Genomic DNA, 26,391 nt, shown 5'->3' on the forward strand with positions numbered 1-26,391 from the left:
AGGGGGAGCGGGAGGCAGCGGGGCGGGAGAAAGATCTCACTCTCCCTCAGCTCCCTCCCCCCCTACCCCCGCATGCTGCTCCGGCAAGTACACAGTAACTCGAAAAAACTGCTACTCGCTCGAGTAGCAGGATTAAACGAGCATGCTTGCTCATGTCTAATAGATAGATAGAGTTGAAGTCTTGCAAGTAAATATAGTGCAGTTATCACAGGTGAAATGTTCTCTGACTGAATTCATTCACTTTCATTTTTCTTCTCTATCTGGCCCAGACCGCCATGGCGACTTTTTAAAGCCACAACTTGTCTCTGCAGAATGTAACACACAGACATTTTTGGCTCCTTGCTTTTCCAGCACATCCTCACCTCTACACACATTCCATCCATAATGCCCTAGACAGTAATAATGCCTCCCTTGGTGCCCCACACAGTAATATTACCCCCAAATTTTGCCCCATAAAGTAATAGTGCCCTCTTTGTGCCCCCATATAGTATTAGCATGTTTATATTAGCGCCCCGTTTGTGCCAATTACAATAAGAAGAAAGAATAAAATAGTCACCTACTCCATTCCCACGATAAGCAGGACCTTCTTCTGAGACGTGATCACTCCACCCAACCTGCACAGAAGTGAAAGCACCAAGTCCCATGCAATGTCACCAGAGGTGCAGGAAGCCAATGGCTCTCTCACCACCTTTGTTTTCTACTGGATCCGTGTCCTCAGGACATGGATGCAGTACAAAGCGTTGCTTCCCCGGGGATCAGAGCGAGCCACTTCTCCTCTGGGGTGCAGGGGGTGTGACTGCCGTCGTTATACCCCTAAATAATAATGAAATAGTGGATTATAGCAAAATATTGTAATAATAACAATAGAAAATAATAATAATAATAATAGGAGAACACAAATATGTTCTATCAATGATCACCTTCTCAGCCCACCTGAATTTGTTCTGGCATGTCCACCCCACCTCAGGAAATTGCCCTGACATTCCTGTGCTTGCCTCTGGGGCAGTGATAGTCAGGAAATACCTGTGTGAGGGGCTCTATGTAGGAGTCTTATAACAATACTAATAGTCATAGAATCATCAAAATATCTATCTATATGTCTATCTACCTTCTATCTATCTATATATCGTTTTATCTATCTATCTGTCTATCCCATATCTATCTATCTATGTATCTCTCTCATATCTATCTCATATCTATCTATCTATCTATCTATCTATCTATCTATCTATCCCATATCTATCTCTCTATCTATCTATCTATCTCATATCTATCTATCTATCCCATATCTATCTATCTATTTCTCTCTCATATCTATCTCATATCTATCTATCTATCTATCTATCTATCTATCTATCTATCTATCTATCTATCCCATATCTATCTCTCTATCTATCTATCTATCTATCTATCTATCTATCTCATATCTATCTATCTATCCCATATCTATCTATCTATTTCTCTCTCATATCTATCTATCCCATATCTATCTATCCCATATCTATCTCTCATATCTATCTCATATCTATCTATCTCATATCTATCTATATATCCATCTATGTCATATCTATCTATATATCCATCTATGTCATATCTATGTCATATCTATCTATCTATCTATCTATCTATCTATCTATCTATCTATCTCATATCTATCTCATATCTATCCCATATCTATCTATCTATCTATCTATCTATCTATCTATCTATCTATCTATCTATCTATCTATCTATCTATCTATCTTTATCTCCTATCTATCTGTAGTGGCCCAGCACACCATCCTGGTCCCCTACATAAATGTCATACATGTTTGTCTTATGTTGAAGCACTGTACAAAATCTGTCCTGTCATTTCCGGTGTGTGTGTTGCACAGCTACGGCGCTTGACAGGTTAACTTTACTAAAATCCAAGTCTGCATGTAAATGTATCAAGTCTGTCCTGTCATGTGGTATGAGAGAGGACATAAATAGAAGTGATTGAGAGCGGGAAGAGGTCTTCCATCTTGTCTGCTACCAGAGTTTCACCTAACATAGAGCCACATGAAGGCACCTTCAGCTTCCTTGTAGTGAAGATGAAAGAGAAGGAGAGATTTCCCATGATGTCTGGATTCTGAATGTGAGTGGAGTGAGTCCCCAATAGTGAGAGAGCAATTACTGAGAAAGTATTTCTTCGGACATGGCCGGTGCAGAGGTACTATCTCTCTGTCTAATTTTCCTACGTGGCTGTCCAGAGCTAGGATCCCCGCTAGAGGTACACCCTTTAATTGTCACACCTACAGCAAGAGAAATAAATTATAATCTTTACTACGTTTGAAAGTGATTTGCCTGAACTGTAAAGTCTTAAAGTGAACTGCCTTGTGTAATCTGTACACAAGTAAAAGTTTATGCCGGGCCCTAACTGTTCCTACGGACCAGTAGTACTCAAAGACTGCCTCCGTTTGTGTTTATTCTCCGCCGAAGGTCATTGTGGTGTGTAGGAACGGTGGCGTCACCCGTGACAACTGCAACCCCCATTTTCCTGTGTTTTTGGCATTCCCGATCATAGGGATGTCTTTGGTGGCCTGCAGTGCTACTTTGGCCTTGGCTGTGTGTGTCCCTCTGAGAAAGGAGTTTGGTAAGTGCCACCGTGACAAGCCATCACTTTACCCTCCCAGCTCCCTACGTATGTCAGGTGTCTGGGGTATCCCTATGAGACGCTGCATATCTATCTATCTATCTATCTATCTATCTATCTATCTATCTATCTATCTATCTCTCCATCTATCTAGTATAAAGTGATTATATGTATAGGAATATAGTTGTGGGTATTTCGGGTTCACTGTTGGATGCAGTCATGGCCTGATCATTATCACCCACTAAACCAGTTCCTTTGTATATCCCCTAGGTCCCATATCACACCTGTCAGTCGTAACCTGAGGACAGCCATAAATGTCAGAATAGATGACATGGCCCAACCTTAATTCATAACTATGTGATCGGTGGCAGCGCACACCCTCGGCCATCGCTCCATTCATTTTAATGAGACTGCTGGAAGTAGCCAAACTCAAGCGCTCTACAATCTCTGCTGCTCCCACTGAAATGAATGGAATGGCAGCGCACATGTGGGACCATCGCTCCATTCATGCTGGAACCTTCGGGACGACCCGTTCTTGAGAACAATGGGGGTCCGAGTGGTCAGACTCCAATGATCAGACAGTCATTCCTTTTAAGGTCCCCATACACTTTAGTGCTTAGACACCTGAACCTGACCATAATGGTGGGTTTGGACGACTCTCTGATGTGTTTGGGGCCTGCTCAACTTTTCCCCTACAGATGCTGTCAGCGGAAAGAAAGATTAAGGACACTCAATTTCTGTGCCTGATGCTTTTCCATAAGAGATAAGTCGCTAGCAGAGCTATATGACTACAGCTTACCACCCTAAACACATGACTGCTCAGCCAGGCCAAACGTTCATGTCTTTAGGGGAGTTGGGGGAAACTGCTGTCAGCCAAGCGACCAATCTTCTGACAGGTGAAGGTGTACGGGCGGCTTTATAGTCACTGTTATCCCATATTATTTCAGGAAAAATCCTACATGACCTGATCATTTTTTGGGCAAATATTGGTCACTTTTTGCTCACTTGTTGGTCAACGCCAAAAAATCTGTGTCTATAATTTTGAAAAAGGGCCAGAATTTTCCATGTCGGCCAACTTCCATCTTATGTGTAGGACCAGCTTAGGAAACAATTTACACAGCATGTTTTCCTCTTGTTCCCTTTTACACAGCCCATGGGCCCCAACACTCTTCTAGATTCTCGCCACATAATAGCAAAAAGGATCAGAGCAACCAAGGTGAGGTCCCCCGCTTTCATGGGCTGCCCCTATACCGATGTGTACTGCCTGAGGGGGTGGAGCATGACACAAGTACACCCCTCCCAACCACCCCAGAATCTATGGAACAGTCACGGATTTTGGGGACTGTTCCACCATCCCAAGAGGCAGGCTGTGTGTCCTGATTTCAACTGTATCTGCATCCTCGGGACGCAGATATAGTTGAATACAATGGTGGAGCAGGGAGGCATCAGTGCCAAGAAGGATGGAGCATTACTCAATGCTGATTCTCTTCTAGAACAGCAGGAGGAGCCCTGGAGTGCAATGCTGGTACAGCAGATATACAGAGAGGAGACAGGAGGAAGAGCACGGTGGGCTGGGAGAGGACTGAAGATTCGGATATGAATTGAGTGTGTCCTCTGAGGAGCAGATCAGAGCCACTCCAGCAGAGTACAGGTGCAATATCCTTATTGTGAGGGAGCACTAAGGGGCATCATTACAGCAAGAGGGCATCATTTCTGTGAGGGAGTAATAATAGGCATCATTACTGTGAAAGGTGCACTGAGGGGGCATTATTACTGTGAGAGGGCATTGAGGGAGCATCACTACTGTGATGGGTGCACTGAGGGGGCATCACTACTGTGAGGAGTGTACTGAGAGGGCATCATTACTGTGAGGGGTGCACTGAGGGGGCATCACTACTGTGAGGAGTGTACTGAGAGGGCATCATTACTGTGAGGGGTGCACTGAGGGGGCATCACTACTATGAGGGGTGTACTGAGAGGGCATCATTACTGTGAGGGAGTAATAATAGGCATCATTACTGTGAAAGGTGCACTGAGGGGGCATCATTACTGTGAGAAAGCATTGAGGGAGTATCGTTACTGTGAAAGGTGCACTGAGAGGGTATCATTACTGTGAGAGGGCATTGAGAGAGCATCATTACTGTGATGGGTGCACTGAGGGGGCATCAATACTGTGAGGAGTGTACTGAGAGGGCATCATTACTGTGAGGGGTGCACTGAGGGGGCATTACTACTATAAGGGGTGTACTGAGGGGGCATTTTTACTGTGAGAGGGCATTGAGGGAGCATCATTACTAGAGGGGGAACTAAGCTGAATCTTCATTAGGAGCTGAGCACTAATGCACTGGGCACCATTACTCTGAGGCTTCTTTCACACGCGCTTTGTGATTTTCGGCCACCCGCATCGCAGGCCAAAAATTGCATGAATAGCAGAAAGGCGCGACCAAGTCTCTGCTAAAACTCACGTTTTCTCGCCCGTTCACACAGCCAGGTTTCAGCGTATATACGCTGTAGCCCGGAATTCTGGGAGAGGAGACCTTAGCTATGGTCTCTCCCCCTCCCCTTGCTGGTTGATAGCGGCAATAGAAGCTTCGATAGAAGCCTATGGGAGCTGCCGGCAAGGGGAGGAGGACGGACTTTAGCAACACGAGCCGCTGTCAAACTCCCTCCCCCTTCCCTTTTCTGATTGCTCTCATAGGCTCTCATAGGGTTCCATGGGAACGACCGGCATATTACGGCAAAAGACAGGACAAGTCCTATCTTTTCTGACTGCACGTAAAAGCAGCTGTCTGGAATGCGCACCATATGCACTATCTTTTCCAGCCGGCAGATTTTACGCACCAGAAAATCACCCATCTGAGCAAATGCATTGTACTCCAGTGCTGCAGATGGTCATGAGGGGCCTAAAATGGACATTACGGGGTATCATTACAGTGAGGGTTGCACTGAGCCGACATCATTACTGTGAGGGGGCAATAAGGGGCATCATTAATGTGAATAGTGTACTGAGGGGGTATCTTTACTGTTAGGGGCATCATTACTGAAGGGAGGCACTAAAAGAACATCATTACTACAGTGGGGCTCTAAGTAGACATCATTTCTCTGAAAGGCACAAAAGGGATCATCACTATGTGGGAACTTTTACTGTGTGCCACACAATGAGGCACTGTGCAACTGTTGGGGTCACAAAGGAGGCACTATCACTATAAAGGACACTCTGGGGTCATTGTCTGTTCGCTATTATTTTTAACTAAAAAAGTTTGGTCCGGTGTTAGCCAGTAGAGCAAAATGTGATTATTCTCAGTAAGAGAAATCAGGTACTCTTGTAGATATGATACCTTTTAATGGCTAACAAAAATACATGATGTTAAAGTGAGCTTTCCAACCTACTTAGGGTTCTTCTTCAGGCTTTGAGTCCTAAGGAGGTTCGGAAACTCACAATAACATCATGTATTTTTGTTAGCCATTGAAAGGTATCACTTTTTAGGGCCACTATCTGGCACTAACATAAAACATGTTCAGCGGCAGGCTACACAAGCTGCATCAGTTGTCCCCCTTTGCTTTCTTTGAAGCTTGAGAGGCCTACAAGTATACATTCACAGTTATAGACACATTAAAATAATGATATTTATTAGGATTCAATTAAAATTAGACTATGGCTTAACATAAACAGCACACACAACACACAATACCTTATTGTTACGGGTCATATTTGTAATGGGCTTCAGTAAACAAAAATTAGAGGGTCTGGCCTTGTGTATGTGAGTCAGTGTAGTGAAGTCTCAGTAGAAGAGACTAAGTCACTGTAAAGTGACACGAGCCGTAAAGTAAGTCGTACCGAGCACTATCAGGCAGAACAACGATTGGTCTACCATGTGATTCATATAGCTCAGATGCATAAATGGCCGTGTCCAAACTCCACTACTGGACTCAGAGTGTCTGTCTGTGTTACTATATCATGCGTGCAAATACAGTGATTGAGCAACGCTTAATGACTGAGTAAGGTCAGAGTACTGCGACACGATAGAAGCACGGTGCCCTGAAACAATAAAGTGGAAATTCACAAGAGGTTCGGAGGTTTGACGCGTTTCTACGTTAAATATCAACGTTTCATCAGGAACCTTATATATTATGTTTCCTAGTTGACATTGTAAAATTGTTGTTACCCAGAGCGCCTGGCGGCTCCCCCCAACCCTTCCCATCCCCTGATCCCCCCACCCCCTCCCCTTCTCTACTTCTCTCGCTCCTTTCCTTTTCCCCCCTCATCTCTTTCTGAGTGAAATAGACGTGGTGAGACGCCGATAGTTCCCTACAAACACAACTGTCATAAAATGTTTCATGATGTCTACCATTAGAAATGGACACTAGACTCAGCCTATATTAGGGACTAGTCAGGTCTCCTTCTTGGCGTGTTTTCAAGTTATGGTTTTAAGTTTAAGTAATTATAAAGCAATTAGTAAGCTACCGACAACACTTTATAAGAGTTATACAAGATTACCTAGACAGTTGGAGTAAGTTTTTCTAAGAAAAGCGAAATGCAAACTGAAGAACGACAATAGACCTCCATGTCTGTCAACACTGTTTATTTTGATACCTGACTTTTAAAAATTCGTGAACATTGTATTTTACTGACAAAATAAATAAAAACCTTTTGAACTAAAATTGTTGTTAACCTCCAGCCTACCATCAAGGCCGGAGGCGCTATCTCTCCTCTGTCTTGCACATATCACCTTTGTTTAGGTAGTCAGCTGGTTTCTGGGTTCTTAGTCATTTGAACCAGACGTTGTTTAGGAGTTGAGCTTAGGGATAGGGCCTTTCTAACATCCAGCAAAGATGCCGGTTGCAGAACATCTCCATTTCTGCTAGAACAGAAGGTCTCTATTGCACCCTATAGTAGTTTATCATAACTCTATACATGGCTCTATTGTGACACTTTGGTACCTAGCCTGCATAATACAGCTACGGCTCTCTACTCACCATGAGGGTACATGCTAAACCAGCTCTGTAGGTGCTAGCTATATATCACAATGTCAACTAGGAAACATAATGTATAAGGTTCCTGATGAAACGTTGATATTTAACGTAGAAACGCGTCGAACCTCTTGTAAATTTCCACTTTATTTCTCAGGGCACCGCGCTTCTATCGTGTCGCAGTACTCTGACCTTACTCAGTCATTAAGCATTGCTCAATCACTGTATTTGCACGCATGATCTAGTAACACAGACAGACACTCTGAGTCCAGTAGTGGAGTTTGGACACTGCCATTTATCCATCTGAGCTATATGAATCATATGGTAGACCAATTGTTGTTCTGCCTAATACCGTGTTTCCCTAAAAATAAGACACTGTCTTATATTTTTTTTGCCCCAAAAAGGGCACAGTGTCTTATTTTCAGGGGGGGGGGGGGGGGATTTTACTTACCTGGTCCGCGGCATCACGATGGTGCGCAGCAGCAGCGGCGTCCTCCTCGTCTCACAGATGCCTTCTGCTGGCGACAGGGCTTTGAATACCCGCCTCCAGCAAAGCGAGCGCTGTGATTGGCTAATTGAGCGCTGGCAGCCGATTACAGCGCCCACTTTGCTGGAGGCGGGGTATTCAAAGCTCCGTCGCCAGCAGAAGGCAGCTGTGAGACAGAGGAGGACGCCGCCGGGACACTGCCGCAGACGCCGCCCGGGCACTGCCTGGATGCCGCAGACACCCTCGGGACGCCGCAGACCATGTGAGTATTGATTTTTTGGGGGGGGGGGGGGGCACCTGAGATAGGTCCTATTTTCGGGGGAGGCCTTATATTTCAAGCCTCCCACAAAAATCCGATAGGTCTTACTATCGGGGTAGGACCTATTTTCAGGGAAACACGGTAGTTCTCAGTACGACTTACTTTACGGCTCGTGTCACTTTACAGTGAATTAGTCTCCTCTATTGAGACTTCACTATACTGACTCACATACATGAGGCCAGACCCTCTAATTTTTGTTTACTGAAGCCCATTACAAATATGACCAGTAACAATAAGAAATTGCGTGTTGTGTGTTTTGTTTATGTTAAGCCCTAGTCTAATTTTAATATAATCCTAATAAATATCATTATTTTAATGTGTCTATAACTGTGAAGGGCTCCTGGATACTCAATATAGACAATCACTGCCTCGGTGAAGAGACTCTACAGGTATACAGCACCAGTGTTGCCCGGATGCTCCTTTCAGTGATGTCTGGAAAATCTGCTACAGGTACGAGACTATTACATGGCTATATCATATACCATAATACATAACGTCAGCCCGTCTCTGTCATGTGACCTCAGCCCATAACAAATAATAAAGATTATAAAGTTTTATCAAACAAGCACTAAGATGCAGCAGCACCCTGCGGGCACCAAGAGTCCATGTTAGCAGTGGCATTGCCAGGCCTCTTGCCAAGATTACAAGGACAGACTTTATTTCTGTAATGCTCTGTGGGCCGATACAGCGATAACAAGTGTATCCTGACTCCTCATCCCGTCATCTCTCCGACACCTCCCAGTATACACATGTAGCTGGGCTGCTATGATGAAGAACAGATCAGAGCGCATCCTACTCTACTGGGGGCCCGGCGGCCATCCGTCTGTAAATGCCTGCAAGCTTTCCTGTCCGGTTTGGTTACTTCTAGAGTCTTCTAGAGTCTAGAAGTAACCAAACCGGACAGGAAACTTTCAAAGAATTTACAGACAGCTGGCCGCTGACAGAATCTAAATCATGTAGTATAAAGGAGGCTTGTGACCTTTCTCCACCTTACAGACTGACTATGACCGCCCGCCTCGGGAATGTGAGGAGCGAGTCGCCAGGCACCATAGTAGAAGCTGTAGTGAATACCTCCTAAGTTTTAAAGAATGAAAATAGGGAAAAGTCCTGTTCTATGAGTAGGGCCGCAACTTTTTTACAATAATCCATGCTGCTTTTACACTAAGACACACTGTTTGTGTGACCCCCTCACATTAAAAGTGCTCCTAAGTGACCCCCTCACAGTTATAGTGCCCTTCTCACAGTAATAGTGCCGCTCAGTGACCTCCTCACACTAATAGTGCCCCTTAGTGACCTCCTCGCAGTAATAGTGCCCCTCAATGCACCTGTCACAGTAATAGTGCCTCTTAGTGACCTCCTCACACTAATAGTGCCCCTTAGTGACCTCCTCACAGTAATAGTGCCCCTTAGTGACCTCCTCACAATAATAGTGCCCCTTAGTGACCTCCTCACACTAATAGTGCTCCTTAGTGGCTTCCTCACACTAATAGTGCCCCTTAGTGACCTCCTCGCAGTAATAGTGCCCCTCAATGCACCTGTCACAGTAATAGTGCCTCTTAGTGACCTCCTCACACTAATAGTGCCCCTTAGTGACCTCCTCACAGTAATAGTGCCCCTTAGTGACCTCCTCACAATAATAGTGCCCCTTAGTGACCTCCTCACACTAATAGTGCTCCTTAGTGACCTCCTCACACTAATAGTGCTCCTTAGTGGCTTCCTCACACTAATAGTGCCCCTTAGTGACCTCCTCACAGTAATAGTGCCCCTCAATGCCCTTGTCACAGTAATAGTGCCCCTTAGTGACCTCCTCACAGGAATAGTACCACTTAGTGACTATACAAAGTGCCTCTCAGTGACACCCTTACAATAACAGTGCCCCTCAGTGATTACCACATAGTCATACTATCCCATTGTGACCCTCTCAAATTAATAGTGCCTGTTAATGACCCTCTCACAGCAGTAATTCAACTTAGTGACCCCCTCACAATAATAGTGCCCCTCAGTGATCCCGTTACAGGAATAGTGCCGCTCAGTGCCCTTGTCACAGTAATAGCGCCCCTTAGTGACCCCCTCAAAGTATAAGTGACCTTGTATGTTGCCGAGATCAGATGCTGAGAATGGCGCCTCCAGCATCCGGGCACTCATGTACTGTACGCCTGCACATTGTCAACACATCTGCTAATGTGACATCGGTAATGGCAGCAACCTCCCACTTTATCACGTCCTTAAAGGCATCAATTGTTCGTGGCGTATCGCTATATACACGTCCCTTTAGTAAACCCCACAAGAAGGAATCCGGTGGCGTAAGGTCAGGTCATCCCGGCAGCCACAGATTGTTCAAAATTAGTCAATCACGGAAATAACTTTCATTTCCTCCCTCGCTGGCATCCGATGCGCGGCACGTTGCGCCATCTTTTGGAAAGTAACTTTCTGTTAATTCATCATCTATTAAGCGATTCTTCACCAGCTTGTGAACACTGGAGCAGGACGCTTCCTTCTCTGTACGAACTCCGAAATGCCCTTTGGTATCAATCTTTTATTATATTTTTATTACATACAACGAAACACGACATAAAAATGTAGACGGCTGCGCTTCAGTTTCTTTCTTTTCCTTTCCCATACGGTCTTTGTGTCCGTATCTGCCACTCGGTTTATATTCATGGCTCGATCAGAGATCACATAGCAAATAAATGTGCAGTCGCTTCAATCATATGTCTAGTTTCGAACACAACCGTAATAAGGCCGGGGTCACATCTATGTTGGAACCTCTAGCTGGAGGGTCCGTCACAGATGCGGCTGAAAATACCGGCGTGCAGCGCTCTTCCTTCCATCCAAAAGCGGGCGGAAAATGGGCAGATCCTATTATAGTCAATGCAGTCCGTCCAAGGTTGTTCAGTTTCCTCCAGAGATGGAACCGATTGGCAGTGGAGATTCCCCTTTCCAGCTCCCCAAACGGACCAGAAAAGCGGAATCCCCAGTGCAGATGTGAAAGCACCCCAAAACATTCGAAAGAAAGTAAAAAATAAAGATCTACTTTTACCGTAACTTTATTCTGTCCTCCCTTCCCACTAGGTGGGGGAGGGCGGTACCAATTATTTCTCCAAAAGTCCATCACTACATGCGAAAAGCAGGGAAGAGAAGCTGTTCATCCTGGAGATGTGTTGATAGATACGGCCATCCCCCCCCCACGGCCCCAGCCAAGCATTCAGAACACCCTAAAGAGGTGCTTCTCCCAACCATATTTGCTCCTGAAACCGACCCCCAGGGGTTCTTGCGGACAAAAAGTTGTCAGACGTGTAATTGTGGATTCGTGACCAAAAGGCCTTTATAAGGGGACAGATCCGCACAGTCATATAGATTTGCATTTGGTGCTTTACATTTGATACAACTTGGGGTTGTATGTACACCCATATGGTACCCCCTTGGGTTAAATAAGATCTATGACTAATTTATAATCTCATTTTTAAGAATTTTAGAATCATTACGGAGTTAAATCTGGGCATCCGTGGACCACTTACTAATTCCAGGAACAGTATCACCCAACCATTGCATATTACGGATGGACCTAAACAACCTGGAAATCAGGCCTCGTACCGTCATTGGTCTGGAGATCCAAGTGTCTCCTGTCAGATCCCAGTCAATGTCTCCGAGCTTCTGTAGAGGTTGTTGGACGTAATGCCTGGCTTGTAGATAGGAAGAAAGCGTCCCTGGTGCCTCGGGAAACCTTCACCTCATCTCCTCATAGGACAAGATACGCCCCTCTGTTCTGTGCAGTAATTTATCTACGGAGTCAATCCCCTGAAGATTGGGATTCTTTCTAAAGGACAAGTAAGGAGATAAGTTCTATATAAGTGGTTGATCCTTTTCTCAACCTTTGGTTTTAAAACTATGGGTAGGGAATGAAGGAGGGAACTCCAGCATCTTGGGTAAATTAGTTCTGCCTTAAAAGGAGAGTGGAGTATTCCTCGAATAGCCTTGAGTTAATTCTAAGTTTTTTATGTAAGGATCTATGTGCATTCTGTATAGTTTGGAGGGGTGTTTACTAACGCCTTGTTGGACCTTTGAGCAGCAATGCTTCAGTTTTGCTTAGGTTTAAAGTGTAACCCAAATGGCTACCAATGTTTTCTAGTTCTTGTAAAGATGGCGTCCGGACATTTTTTGGATTGCTAATCATTAAGAGTACATCATCTGCAATAGCCTCTGCTTTTAATTCTAGCTCGGCCCATCGAATACCCATGTAAAGCGACATGGCTGTTAGGTGGCGGAGTAGGGGTGTATGGATAGGTCAAAGAGAAGTGGTGAAAGCGGGCATCCCTGACGGGCTCCTCAGAGTAGGCCAATTGGCGGTGCATTCAGTCCATTAGTAATGAGAGCAGCGGTGGCTTCAGCGTGGATTGGGTTTATGTCATCAGTAGAAGTTTGCCCAAAATTACGTCCCTCCAATGAAAACAATACAATTATGCCATTTCTCTTGGGGGTTCAGTCCTTGCAGTGCTCATAGTGCAGTAACAATGACAAATGAACTCTGTTCTACGGGTCAGTATGATTACGGTGATACAAAAGTTCTCTAGTTTTTTAATGTTTTGCTACTTTTAAAAAGTCTATGCTATTTTTTTCAAACAAAAATTGCTTTCCATCTCCATATTCGCAGACCAGTAATCAGTGGGGCTGAGTGAGGGCTTGTTTTTCTGTGGGGCGTACTGTTTTTTGTTTGTTTTTTTTGCATCATTTTTGAATACATACATATTTCTGATCACTTTTTATGCAATTTTTTGGGGAGTCAGGGTAACATAAAAAACCACACTGCAGTTCTGTTATTTTGTACATTTTTTATGGTTGTCGACTGTTTGGGATAAAGACTGTGATATTTTAATAGTTCAGACTTTTACAAACGCAGTGATGCTAAAGATGTGTGTTTTTATTGCTCAGATTTTTTAAGGGAAAATGTTTAAATAACTTTATTCAAACTTTTTGTACATTTTTATTTAAAAAGGTCTTTTTTAGGGAAAAATACTATTGATGACCTATCCCCAGGAAAGTGCAAAAATAGCATGAAAAAGTGGCAGCATGGGCAATAGAAGCCCAATAAAAATATCCTTTATTACTCCATGTTTTTTAAAAAGGCAAGCTACGTTTCGGCCAGAAAAGGCCTTTTTCAAGCTTGACCAAAATGTAGCTTGCTTTTTTTGGACTGCTTGTGGAGTCTTCAGCTTCGGACTCTGTTTGGTGGCTTGCATTTCTCCACCTCACTTTGAGAAGGTACAATTGAGTGCTGCTGGATACTATTTGAAATACTTCTATCCCCAGGATAGGTCATTAATAGTTGATCAGCTAGGGTCTGTTGCTTGGGACCCCGACCGATTGGTTGATTGTGCACCCACTGCCAGTGCCCTAATCACACAGGGGTCAAAGCGGAAGCTGCTGCTCCGATCCCTGTCTCGTGGCCAGCACGTACAATGGCAGGTTGGGATCCCATTGATTTCAATGAGAGCTGCACTTGTAATTACAAACGCTGGCCACTATACAGGGGTTGGAGCAGCGGCTTCTGCTCCGATCTCTGTGTAATTGCAGCCCAATCTGCTGATCAGTCAGGGTCCTGAGCGATGGATCCCAGCCAATTAACTATTATTGACCTATCCTGGGTAAATCTGTAAAATGGGTGGTCTGTTCCACTGTCAATGGGTGATGTCATATTTCCTCCGCCCACTGACAGGACACCGCCCACTTTACAGATTCACTGCGCTGGGAGAAGGATCAAAGAGAAGCCTGTAGGGGAATACAGGGCTGAGTATCCAGAAAAGAGGCGATAGAGCCAGTGGGGCCGCGGCCGTGGAGCGCTGCAACCAGTCCAGCTGACAGACACATGACAAGTCCTCTAAGTCAGCACATCCTAAAAAAGTGACATACGTGTACAGGCGCTAATCTGCTGCGACTGCAATTTAAAAAAATCAACGAACGCAAAGATACAGCCACAAAATGTATCTTCTGCAACATAAAGCTTTATTTATAAAACAAGGAAATAACAAGAGAATAGACACCCCCCGACCACCACACCCCCACTTATAAGGCTTTGATGAACGCCTCCTTCTTCTCCTCCAACCACTGCTGGAAACTCTTGGTATTCGGGTTCAGTTTGTGGGTGAGCGCCACATCCCGGTCGGGGATCATCAGGTAAAACTTGAACATACTGGCCATTTCTTCTGCCCCTCCAAAGGGCAACTTCTCGTAGACATCAGGGGGCATCTGTGATACAAGCAAGAGGACAGAACATTAAAAAATATTTGTAAAGACCTTAAGGCGTCTTCTGCCTTTGGGAAGATAGAACGATGCCTCTATAGCACCCCCTATTGGAAGGCAACATTCCTGCAAGTCAATGTCAGACCTTTTAACAAGCCTTGTAACAATGACTGGGAATTATGAGCCAAAGCCAGCCATTTACAAAACCCCCCTTACAGTCATTGTTACAAGGCTTGTTAAAAGGTCTGACATTGACTTGCAGGAATGTTGCCTTCCAATAGGTGGCGCTGCAGAGGTATTGTTTCATCTTTCCATTTGCATATTTCCCAGTGGAGCATGCATGCCCTTAGAAGTCTTCTCACACCTTCTAGTTGCTCTCCCTACACGCGCACCATACGCGCAAGATAGGACATGCGTGCACCATAACTCCGTGGTGCATGTAAATATTCCTTGTGAAGAGTCCCCTCATCACTGAACACCGTAACAGCACTTTCACAGTGTTCAGTGACAAGGAGACTTCCCGCGGAGATGAAGAATTCCCCTGCCACAGCAGAGGTTCGCGCTGTTCTCTCATTGCTTTCAATGGGGCTGCCACTGCTGCCGGCGACCCCATTGAAAGCAATGGGATGCAGGCAACCCCTGCAGTGATTTTTGGTGAAGGGCTTTAAATATAAGCCTTTCCCTGAGAATCATCCATAGTATGTGTAAAAAAATGTAAAAAAATATACTCACCTCTCCGCTGCTGCCGGGGCTCAGGCGCGTCTAGCCGCTTGGATCCCCAACACTATAGTGAAGTTCTTTCAGCAGGCGGGGATTTAAAGAGCTGTATCTGATTGGCTGAGCGCTCAGCCAATCACAGGCAGTGCTCAGCCATTCATTGAATGACAGCTGAGCGCTGCCTGTGATTGGTCATAGTGCCAGCCAATCAGAGGCAGCGTTTTTAAATCCCCACCTGCTGAAAGAACTTAACTACAGTGCCGTGGGCCCAAGCGGCTAGAAGTGTCTGAGCCCCGACAGCGGTGGAGAGGTGAGTATATATATTTTTTATTTTTTACACATGCTAGGGATGATTTTCAGGGAAGGGCTTATATTTAAACTATATACCTTCCTGACCCCTATCTTCTGCCTTGTTACACAGTAAGTAAGAGAGGGGAGAATGTATCATTGCTCAATCTCAGCTGCCAGTTTCTGCCATTAGGGGGCGGACTGAATGTTGCTCTATTCATGTCAATTGGTGCCTAGACTTCTGTATACAGATCGCCACCTAGTGGTGAAAACAAAGCTGAGAAATCATTTTTGTTCCTGGTTTCTTAGAAGGAATAAAAGTTCACTTTAAGGATCCAAATATATAAAAGGCGTGACATATTGGCAACGTTTCAGTTCTTACATCACCAATTTCGCGTACATGTAATGTATTGGATAACGTTACTGGCAACAATTCAAATTGGTTTTTTGGCTTTTCTTTTTAAGGCGTTCACCCTGAGGTAGAAATATTATGTTAAAGGAACACTGCAGTGGAAACCCATTTTCCCATCCCTGCGCCCCCACCTGATTTTATGTTAGCCGGTTTTGGTCATGCAGGTGTTTTTATGGTTACTTTATGATTCTGTCTATTTATTCCTTTATATGCTGTGTAATTGTTGGACTGATGGTTTTTTAATATACTTTTATTATGGCCATTTTCTTCCATTACACTTGATTTTACGTCACGCGCCTCCTTATTCGCCACACTTTTTGACTCTATTTTAGCTAATCAGCTGCATGTTTTAACTGTGGCCAGACGAGGGCATTACTCCAATGCTGAAGCCCGGTGCCCATAAAGATCCTGTATATCTTCATTTCTCCTATCTGTTCAGCACGCCGTGATTCCTGCTTTCTCTTCTCTACCTTGCATTTGTCAATGGCGACCCCAATATCATCCGTTACGGAGATAGCTGCTGCTGACAGGCATGTTGTGCCGCCATCACAAAAAATTCAGGCGAGCGTTCCTACGCTTGTCCACTGCAATTCTCCTAAGTGCCTAGACATTGGAGCGCTGTGTGTTTTTCCTATTCTAGATTACCTGTCATACTGTGAAGGTCGCCTCTGAGTATCGCAGCCACTTCTGTGCAGTGCAGCTCCTTGTCTGATGCTTATCAGGCACCATCTTCAGAATGACACTTTTTTTTAACTTTCAGTTTTACATATTTCCCATGCTACATCAGCACAGCATTAGCTAGAGGCTGTACCATTTTTGCCTGCTGGGTGGACAGTTTAATTATCATTACCTTTTATATCCATCTAAATAAACTACGGACTATAAGTATACAGTCAGGAGGGTGAGCTCTGATCTCCTCTATTATACCTGTGTGATCATCATCAGTAACTGTGACAGGAGTGTCTGTGTCCCCCTCTAAGCAGTCTCTGTGGTAGAGATCATGTAACAGCATCACACAGACTGAGAAACTGACTAGTAACTACATACATAACCCCAAGTAGATCAGAGCTGAGCGGAGTTGAGATCACATGACTGAGGGGGAGGAGGCTGGAAGTGTCAGATAAAAAGAAATAACTAACCAAGGTAATACAAGCCCACTTATATATACTGGGGGACAGCTACATAATGAATGAGTAAAAACATCACTGGAGTGGCCCTTCAACGTAATTCTATGGGGAATTACAATTAGGACATCACATTTATTTTTAGTTTTATAATGTTTTACTACTTTTGCACAATATAAACATGATTTCTTGCAAAATTTATCTTTTGTATCACCACATTCCAAGAACATTTTTATTATTCCGCCGACAGAGCTGTCTGAAGCTCATCGCAGGCTGATTCGTAGATTTTATTGGTACCGTTATGAGGCATGTATGACCTTTAGATTACTTGTATTCCTGTTTTGAGGAGTGAAGACGAACAGAAAACGGCTATTTTGGCATTTTCTTTTTTAGTTCCTTTTTTTGATGAACGATGTAATATGTAATGTGCAGGCTGTTACGGTTGTGATGACACCAATTATCTGTAGTTTACTTTGGTCTGTTTTTCCAATATTTAAAGCATTGTGTAGGGGGTAAAAACGGCAATAACTGCGGCATCTGCAAGGTTCAATGTCACAGAGAAGTGATCAGATGAGAAATGCTCATCTTCTCTCTCCTTTTCTAGGAAAAAAAGGCCCTCCTCATATGTGAGAATTAGGCCCGGCTCACACGATATTCTGTACTCGGGTCTTGTGTGCGTAATACGCTGTACCAAGCTGCCATAGGCGGCCATGTTGCCGCTCACGCGACTTGCACAAAATACGCACGCTAGAAAAATTGCAGCATGTCCTATCTTGGCACGTATTACACAAGCGTACACACAAAGATGGTACATGGGATGAGCGTCTAGAGCGCAATGTCACTGTGTACTGACTATGCGCGACACACATATATCTCGCAGCCCAGCCTTACAGAGCAAATATGCATATATACACATTCATATACAGATTCACTGTAAACTCAAGTGGAGGAATTTCTGCAGTGAGTTTGAGCCGGAATTTGCTCGAAAAACGGTTTTCTAGAGCCCGCTGTATTTTTCTGCCCAACAGCCTTTATTCTTTAAAATAAAACATCGGATGTTCTGAGCCGTAAAGGGAGGAGAGCGAGAATATGTGACACCCCCCCCCCCCCACACTGCGCAGCACCCTTTACTCCTGTATATATGGAATGATAGGCTATAACCCGATCAGACATAAGGGGTGAAGTCCTCACCTTGGCGTCTTTGATGACCTTGCCGGAGACCTTGGACATGATCGCTGCGTATTGCGCCACCGTCAGTTTCTCGGCACTGAGGCCGATGTTCTTCCCTATATAATCCTTTGGACTCTTCAGGATGCTGAGAACTGCCGGCCCCAGATCTGACACAGAGATGCCATCCATGGGGACATCGCACATGGGAATAACTGCAAGAAAAACATGGAAGATCGCTAAAAAAAAATCTATCAAAACTTGGCAGAAAAGTCTCATCGCTGCCCATAGCAGCCAATCACAGCGCAGTTTCCATATGTATGCTGAGCTCTGATTAGACTAAGAGGTATAAGAGAAGCGCCTCCTACTAATTTTCATTTAAAAAAGTGGTATGGGTGAATGTGACCTCACCTGGTGCATGGTGGGTCAACCCTACCTGCACCCCTTATCCACGTAGGCGTTGAAGTAACCTTTATCCACTATCCGGATTGGACCGAAGAAATGCCTAGAGTCGGGGAAGGCTTCCTGGGTAACCAAAAGCCCTTTCAATAATCCAAAAGTATGAAGAAAACACAGTCCGCGCTCAAAACGGGAATAGTGACCCTTTTTAGCAAACGACATACAGCGTTCCATCAGCTGGGACACTTCTTTATTACAAATTGCCACGCGTATCGGCACGACATAATGTGCCTTCTTCAAGCATGTTAGACGTAACTAACAAAAAGATATATATACCCATTAGTAACCATACACTTACGGTGGAGCGTCCGCCACATTGCCTCGTTGGAGCGCTATGACGCAATCTACAGGGGAGGGGCTAAGCACACTCCTACGTAAAGCGATCACATAACCTCTCAACGGAACGCTAGTAGAGATGAGCGAGTATACTCGCTAAGGCACATTACTCGAGCGAGTAGTGCCTTAGCCGAGTATCTCCCCGCTCGTCTCTAAAGATTCAGCTGCCGGCACGGGGGACAGGTGAGTTGCGGCGGGGAGCAGGGGGGAGCGGGGGGGGGGGGGGAGAGAGGGAGAGAGAGAGATCTCCCCTCCGTTCCTCCCCGCTCTCCCCTGCCGCTCCCCGTCCCCCGAATCTTTAGAGACGAGCGGGGAGATACTCGGCTAAGGCACTACTCGCTCGAGTAGTTAGCCTTAGCGAGTATACTCGCTCATCTCTAAACGCTACGTGCGTTCCAAATTTCAACAAAGCTTTATTGCTCTTGATTCCCTTTGGATCCGAGGCTTGCTGGAGGCGCTTCATGTTAAAACAATTAAACGTTAAAAATAATTCAATCTGGGCAATTCTACCCTTCTATTACCTACAGGTAAAAGCAAGAAGTCTCAGGTCCACTATGGCATCTTGTAACCTGTATACACATACATTACTAATCCTCCGGAGAGAGAGAAGTTAAAAACATAGGGATATTATCAATAGAATATAATAAATATATATACTAATAGTCCTAAGAGATATAAATATATATATATATACTATATACTAATAGTCCTAAGAGATATAAATATATATATACTATATACTAATAGTCCTAAGAGATATAAATATATATATACTATATACTAATAGTCCTAAGAGATATAAATATATATATACTATATACTAATAGTCCTAAGAGATATAAATATATATATACTATATACTAATAGTCCTAAGAGATATAAATATATATATACTATATACTAATAGTCCTAAGAGATATAAATATATATATAAATATATATATACTATATACTAATAGTCCTAAGAGATATAAATATATACAGTATATACTATATACTAATAGTCCTAAGAGATATAAATATATATATATATACTATATACTAATAGTCCTAAGAGATATAAATATATATATACTATATACTAATAGTCCTAAGAGATATAAATATATATATACTATATACTAATAGTCCTAAGAGATATAAATATATATATACTATATACTAATAGTCCTAAGAGATATAAATATATATATACTATATACTAATAGTCCTAAGAGATATAAATATATATATACTATATACTAATAGTCCTAAGAGATATAAATATATATATAAATATATATATACTATATACTAATAGTCCTAAGAGATATAAATATATACAGTATATACTATATACTAATAGTCCTAAGAGATATAAATATATATATATATACTATATACTAATAGTCCTAAGAGATATAAATATATATATACTATATACTAATAGTCCTAAGAGATATAAATATATATATACTATATACTAATAGTCCTAAGAGATATAAATATATATATACTATATACTAATAGTCCTAAGAGATATAAATATATATATACTATATACTAATAGTCCTAAGAGATATAAATATATATATAAATATATATATACTATATACTAATAGTCCTAAGAGATATAAATATATACAGTATATACTATATACTAATAGTCCTAAGAGATATAAATATATATATATATATACTATATACTAATAGTCCTAAGAGATATAAATATATATATACTATATACTAATAGTCCTAAGAGATATAAATATATATATACTATATACTAGTAGTCCTAAGAGATATAAATATATATATACTATATACTAATAGTCCTAAGAGATATAAATATATATATACTATATACTAATAGTCCTAAGAGATATAAATATATATATAAATATATATACTATATACTAATAGTCCTAAGAGATATAAATATATATATACTATATACTAATAGTCCTAAGAGATATAAATATATATATATATATATATACTATATACTAATAGTCCTAAGAGATATAAATATATATATATATACTATATACTAATAGTCCTAAGAGATATAAATATATATATACTATATACTAATAGTCCTAAGAGATATAAATATATATACTATATACTAATAGTCCTAAGAGATATAAATATATATATATATATATATATACTATATACTAATAGTCCTAAGAGATATAAGTATATATATATACTATATACTAATAGTCCTAAGAGATATAAATATATATATACTATATACTAATAGTCCTAAGAGATATAAATATATATATACTATATACTAATAGTCCTAAGAGATATAAATATATATATACTATATACTAATAGTCCTAAGAGATATAAGTATATATATATACTATATACTAATAGTCCTAAGAGATATAAATATATATATACTATATACTAATAGTCCTAAGAGATATAAAAGGATGTCAATGTTAAAACATTATGTTATATATAAATTAATAACTAGACCCAAGGAATAGAGAATTCTTAAAAATCAATAAATTATAATAAGTCTATATAATCGCAGTACGAGTCAGTATTATACATTCCTTAACAGTATCAATAATTACTAGATTTACATTTTCTCGAGTACTTCATTTCATCCCTGCGTGCGGAAGATCCAGAACTTCTTCTTTTGCCGCAATTCGGCAATGGATTTGGATTTAATGTGTTCCAAAGGGGTAACTCTCAGACCCCTGGGATCACAGTTGTGGTGTAGAGATGAGCGAGCGCACTCGCTAAGGCAAATTACTCGAGCGAGTATTGCCATTTTCGAGTACATGCCCGCTCGTCCCAAAAGATTCGGGGGCCAGTGGGGGTGAGCGGTGATTTGTGGGAGTGAGCATGGGGGAGCGGGAGGGGAGAGAAAGAGAGAGATCTCTCCACCATTCCTCCCCGCCACCCCCTGCCCTCCGCTGGCCCCAAATCTTTTGGGACGAGCGGGCATGTACTTGAAAATGGCAATACTCGCTCGAGTAATTTGCCTTAGCGAGTGCGCTCGCTCATCTCTATCGCGGTGTTCTCCAATGTGTTTTGACACACTGTGTTCTTGATATTTAGCCTATGTTGGCTTATCCAGATACTTAGTTTATTCTTAGTTCTTCCGACGTACCTTTTGCCGCAGGGACACTCGATCAACTATATGATACTCTCTCTATCACAAGTATTTTTTATTTAACCTTTATCCCCCCACCCCCACCCCGCCACTAGCTCCGATTGGCTCTGTGGCCAATAACAGACCTTGACACCCAATACAAGTAAAGTCTCACCCAGGTCGTAGCTGTTGCCATCCTTTGATTTCTGTGGTTTGCACATAGTTAAGAAATTGTCAAAGTAAAAGGCAAGTCTGACGCTGGTCATGGGGCAGCAGGCCTCTCGGAAGTATTCCTCCACTTCTCCTTTACCATCAAAATGCAGAACCTCCAGCTTCCCATTCGTCAACTTGTTGACGTTCTCCAGTCCGCTGTAGATCACGTGCTCCAGGCCCAGGTCTTTGCACAAGTCTACAATAACTTTCCCCTGTAATGCAATAAGTTCTACTGTAAGCTCGAACCATAGACAATAAAGGGAGAGTCATGATGGATGAGGGGTCTCTCTTCTGACACCCCCAAGAACATCAACTAGGAACCTGACCTGTAGAGTCCTGTACAAACCACTTCATCTACAGAATGCACAAGGCCATTTTCAAAAATGTTCTTCCAAATGGATCCCATATTTACTTGGCCCCATTCTCCTGGATCGCTCCAGACACCCCCCCCCCCCCTCCTAGGTCAATACCAACCACAATCCATTAGATATCATCTTCATATAATGTACCAAATACATGGCACACATAATTCCTGCCCAGCGTAGTGTACAAATTACATAATACACTCATGCAGCAATCTCTATGGTTTGGCTGCACCCAGTGGTAACTGCTGGTATTACATTTTTAAAATACATTCTTTCCAGTTTTTCAGTGTTTTTCCTGGAGGATGTTAGACAGAGTTTCCCCTCCTCCATATATCATAGTGATGCACTGACTGCACATCTTACCTGTTGCACTTCCTTTTCCTTACTAAAGTGATCCCAGAAGTTGGTGACCACGAATGCCCCATAAGCTCCACTCAGCGCAGACTTCAGGCTTTTCTCATCATCCAGATCCGCGGCCACGACCTCCGCTCCGGCATCCTTCAGTTTCACAGCTGCCGGTTTACTGGTGTCACGAGTCACTGCCCGGACCGCAAAGGTGCCGTCCTTTATGAGGGCACTGACGACCGAGCCCCCCTGAGCTCCTGAAGTAAAGAAAATACATAAATGAATAAATGTAAGGAATTTCTATGAATGCGATATATATATACATGTAGAGTCACCAAAGATGCCATAGGATAGGGGATAAGAGTCTGATCAGTGGTGGTCTCATATCCCCCACTCTTCCTCACTGTAGGCTCACTGCACCCCCGCAGCGAGAAGGAGAGTGAATGGAGTGGTGGTTCAGCATGGATGGTTGGTAACCCTGGACTCCGCCCAGTTGTCTAATCCAGTTCCAAACAGTCAAACAGGATTATGTATACCCGCTTATACAACTCCACACCCACCCTGAACATACAGACCAGCAGGATCCAGGAAAGTCCAGGATTCCATTACTTGTATAAAAGGGACAGTAAAGTAATATCACAGATACTTGTAATGGGAAAGCCTCAACCATCGTGAAGCCCCAACTACTGGAGGTCGTAGTCGACCGGGAACGGCAGCCTTGAGGGATGCAGTATTATAAATGTGGTGTAGTAGTCAGGGCCACTCCTACTGAATGTGCAGATACTCTAACAACTTAACCCTTTGCAATCCAATTTTGGATTCAGGGTTTCCTAGGGGTTTTTCTCTTTCTGACATTATACAATGTCGCCATCTGCTGGCTAGAGCCAGTACTGCGGTATGGGACATGCCAGAGAGGCCCGCCGACAACAGAGCGGCCAGTAATATACCCTGCCGCATGTCTTCCGACATCGGAGCTGTACAGCCTTTAATCAGAATGTCTTTAGACGTCAGACAGTGGATTGGATAGGGTTAAGGGTAAAAGCCCTTTTATACAGGCCGTATAAATATGCCTCCAATTAGCCGATAAACAAGCAAACACTCAATCATCGGCTGATTGGGTCGATTACACTACAAAAATAATTCATAATGAAGGAGGGGTCGGCTATCGACAATTATAATACTGCATCGGGGATGAGTGATCCCATTCGTACAGCTAGCCTGCGTATAGGCCATTTAAACGAACGCCCATCTCATTGGTGCTTGTTAAACAACTGCTATCAGCGCATGTGAAACGGCCCTAAGAGACCTTTCACACGGGACAGAATTACGCCGCAGGACGCAGCCGAATTCCACATCAAAATCCCCAAGTCTAACTATGGATTTGATGCAGAATTGCAGGCAGGTTACAGGCCGTTTTCAAGTCGGCATCGGCAGGTAGCCTGCGGATTTTGGAGCAGAATTTACCGCAGTTTGCGGTCCGTGGTTCGGCCTATTCAGTCCCGTGTGAACGGCCCATTATAGTGAGAACATTGTGGCCCTGCAAGATGTGTGATAAACTTCCTGCCTCTGCAGCCTCAGATTTCTGTTTATATTGTACACAACCCCCCTTCTAGCTCCACTCTTCTTGAAAGGATTAACCCTTAAATATGCAACTTAGCATGAGTAAATTAGAAGTAACACTGCAGCAGGCCTGGAAATGCAGCTCCAGAACTCCGCATGAAGACCCCCAACTGTCATGTGCTATTGATAGTACTGTTTCCCTCTGACATGGTACACAAGGATCCATATGAAACTACTGCCCACTTTATAGCTACATCACATGGCCTAATGACAGTACAATTCCCTTATTTTGCACAGGAACCTGGAGCCTCTTCTAGGCACAGAAGCCTGGGCAGGATAGTAGCTCTGCAGCCTCTTCTAGGCACAGGAGCCCAGGCAGGATAGTAGCCCTGAAGCCTCTTCTAGGAACAGGAGCCCAGGCAGGATAGTAGCCCTGAAGCCTCTTCTAGGAACAGGAGCCTGGGCAGGATAGTAGCCCTGAAGCCTCTTCTAGGCACAGGAGCCTGGGCAGGATAGTAGCTCTGCAGGCTCTTCTAGGCACAGGAGCCTGGGCAGGCTAGTAGCCCCGCAGCCCCTTCTAGGCACAGGAGCTCAGGCAGGATAGTAGCCCTGAAGCCTCTTCTAGGCACAGGAGCCTGGGCAGGATAGTAGCTCTGCAGCCTCTTCTAGGCACAGGAGCCTGGGCAGGATAGTAGCTCTGCAGCCTCTTCTAGGCACAGGAGCCTGGGCAGGCTAGTAGCCCCGCAGCCCCTTCTAGGCACAGGAGCCCAGGCAGGATAGTAGCCCTGAAGCCTCTTCTAGGCACAGGAGCCTGGGCAGGATAGTAGCACCACAGCCACTTCTAGGCACAGGAGCCTGGGCAGGATAGTAGCACCACAGCCACTTCTAGGCACAGGAGCCCGGGCAGGATAGTAGCCCCGCAGCCCCTTCTAGGCACAGGAGCCCGGGCAGGATAGTAGCCCAGCAGCCTCTTCTAGGCACAGGAGCCCGGGCAGGATAGTAGCCCTGCAGCCTCTTCTAGGCACAGGAGCCCGGGCAGGATAGTAGCACCGCAGCCTCTTCTAGGCACAGGAGCCCGGGAAGGATAGTAGCCCTGCAGCCTCTTCTAGGCACAGGAGCCCGGGCAGGATAGTAGCCCTGCAGCCTCTTCTAGGCACAGGAGCCCGGGCAGGATAGTAGCACCGCAGCCCCTTCTAGGCACAGGAGCTCGGGCAGGATAGTAGCCCCGCAGCCACTTCTAGGCACAGAAGCCTGGGCAGGATAGTAGCCCCGCAGCCTCTTCTAGGCACAGGAGCCCGGGGAGGATAGTAGCCCTGCAGCCACTTCTAGGCACAGGAGCCTGGGTAGGATAGTAGCCCTGCAGCCCTAGTACTGGCACTCACCTGTGGCTCCAAAGACTGTGATAATTTTTTTTGCAGCCATGAAGATCGTCTGGAAGAAGTCAGGACTGTGTATCCAACAATCAGAGCTGTCTCTGTATGCTGCGGCTGTTCCCCAATGACTCAGCACTATGAACAAATTGCAGTTGATGGGAGAAGACTTGCTTTGGAGCAGATGTTGGACACACCCGATTCTTCTACCCCCGGGCACAATAAGGATAGGCCTTTTGAATTTTGGAATTAGGCCAACTTCACACAGGCAAATGCATATTCATGCGCCGATCTGTGCAATGGGCTG

General features: G+C 43.7%; 1 protein-coding gene across 1 annotated transcript; it reads right to left on the bottom strand.

Moving 5' to 3' along the window:
* Positions 1–14,370: 14,370 nt before the first annotated feature.
* Positions 14,371–26,248, bottom strand: LOC136577060 (nmrA-like family domain-containing protein 1). Its single transcript, XM_066576762.1, has 5 exons — positions 26,097–26,248; positions 23,173–23,411; positions 22,407–22,656; positions 18,361–18,551; positions 14,371–14,634 (listed from the first exon to the last, which is right to left on the bottom strand). The coding sequence occupies exons 1-5, from the start codon at positions 26,134–26,136 to the stop codon at positions 14,452–14,454; spliced, it is 903 nt and encodes a 300-aa protein (XP_066432859.1). The 5' UTR covers positions 26,137–26,248; the 3' UTR covers positions 14,371–14,451.
* Positions 26,249–26,391: the final 143 nt, after the last annotated feature.

The sequence above is a fragment of the Eleutherodactylus coqui genome, chromosome 8 (assembly GCF_035609145.1).
Source record: "Eleutherodactylus coqui strain aEleCoq1 chromosome 8, aEleCoq1.hap1, whole genome shotgun sequence".
Lineage (NCBI taxonomy): Eukaryota > Metazoa > Chordata > Amphibia > Anura > Eleutherodactylidae > Eleutherodactylus > Eleutherodactylus coqui.

Excerpts from the sequence above, each read along its gene's own strand:
- LOC136577060 (XM_066576762.1), bottom strand. The coding sequence starts at position 26,136 with ATGGCTGCAAAAAAAATTATCACAGTCTTTGGAGCCACAG. Across the intron at positions 22,657-23,172 it reads AGGAAAAGGAAGTGCAACAG|GGGAAAGTTATTGTAGACTT; the intron begins GTAAGATGTGCA and ends ATTGCATTACAG. Across the intron at positions 14,635-18,360 it reads AGGTCATCAAAGACGCCAAG|ATGCCCCCTGATGTCTACGA; the intron begins GTGAGGACTTCA and ends CTTGTATCACAG.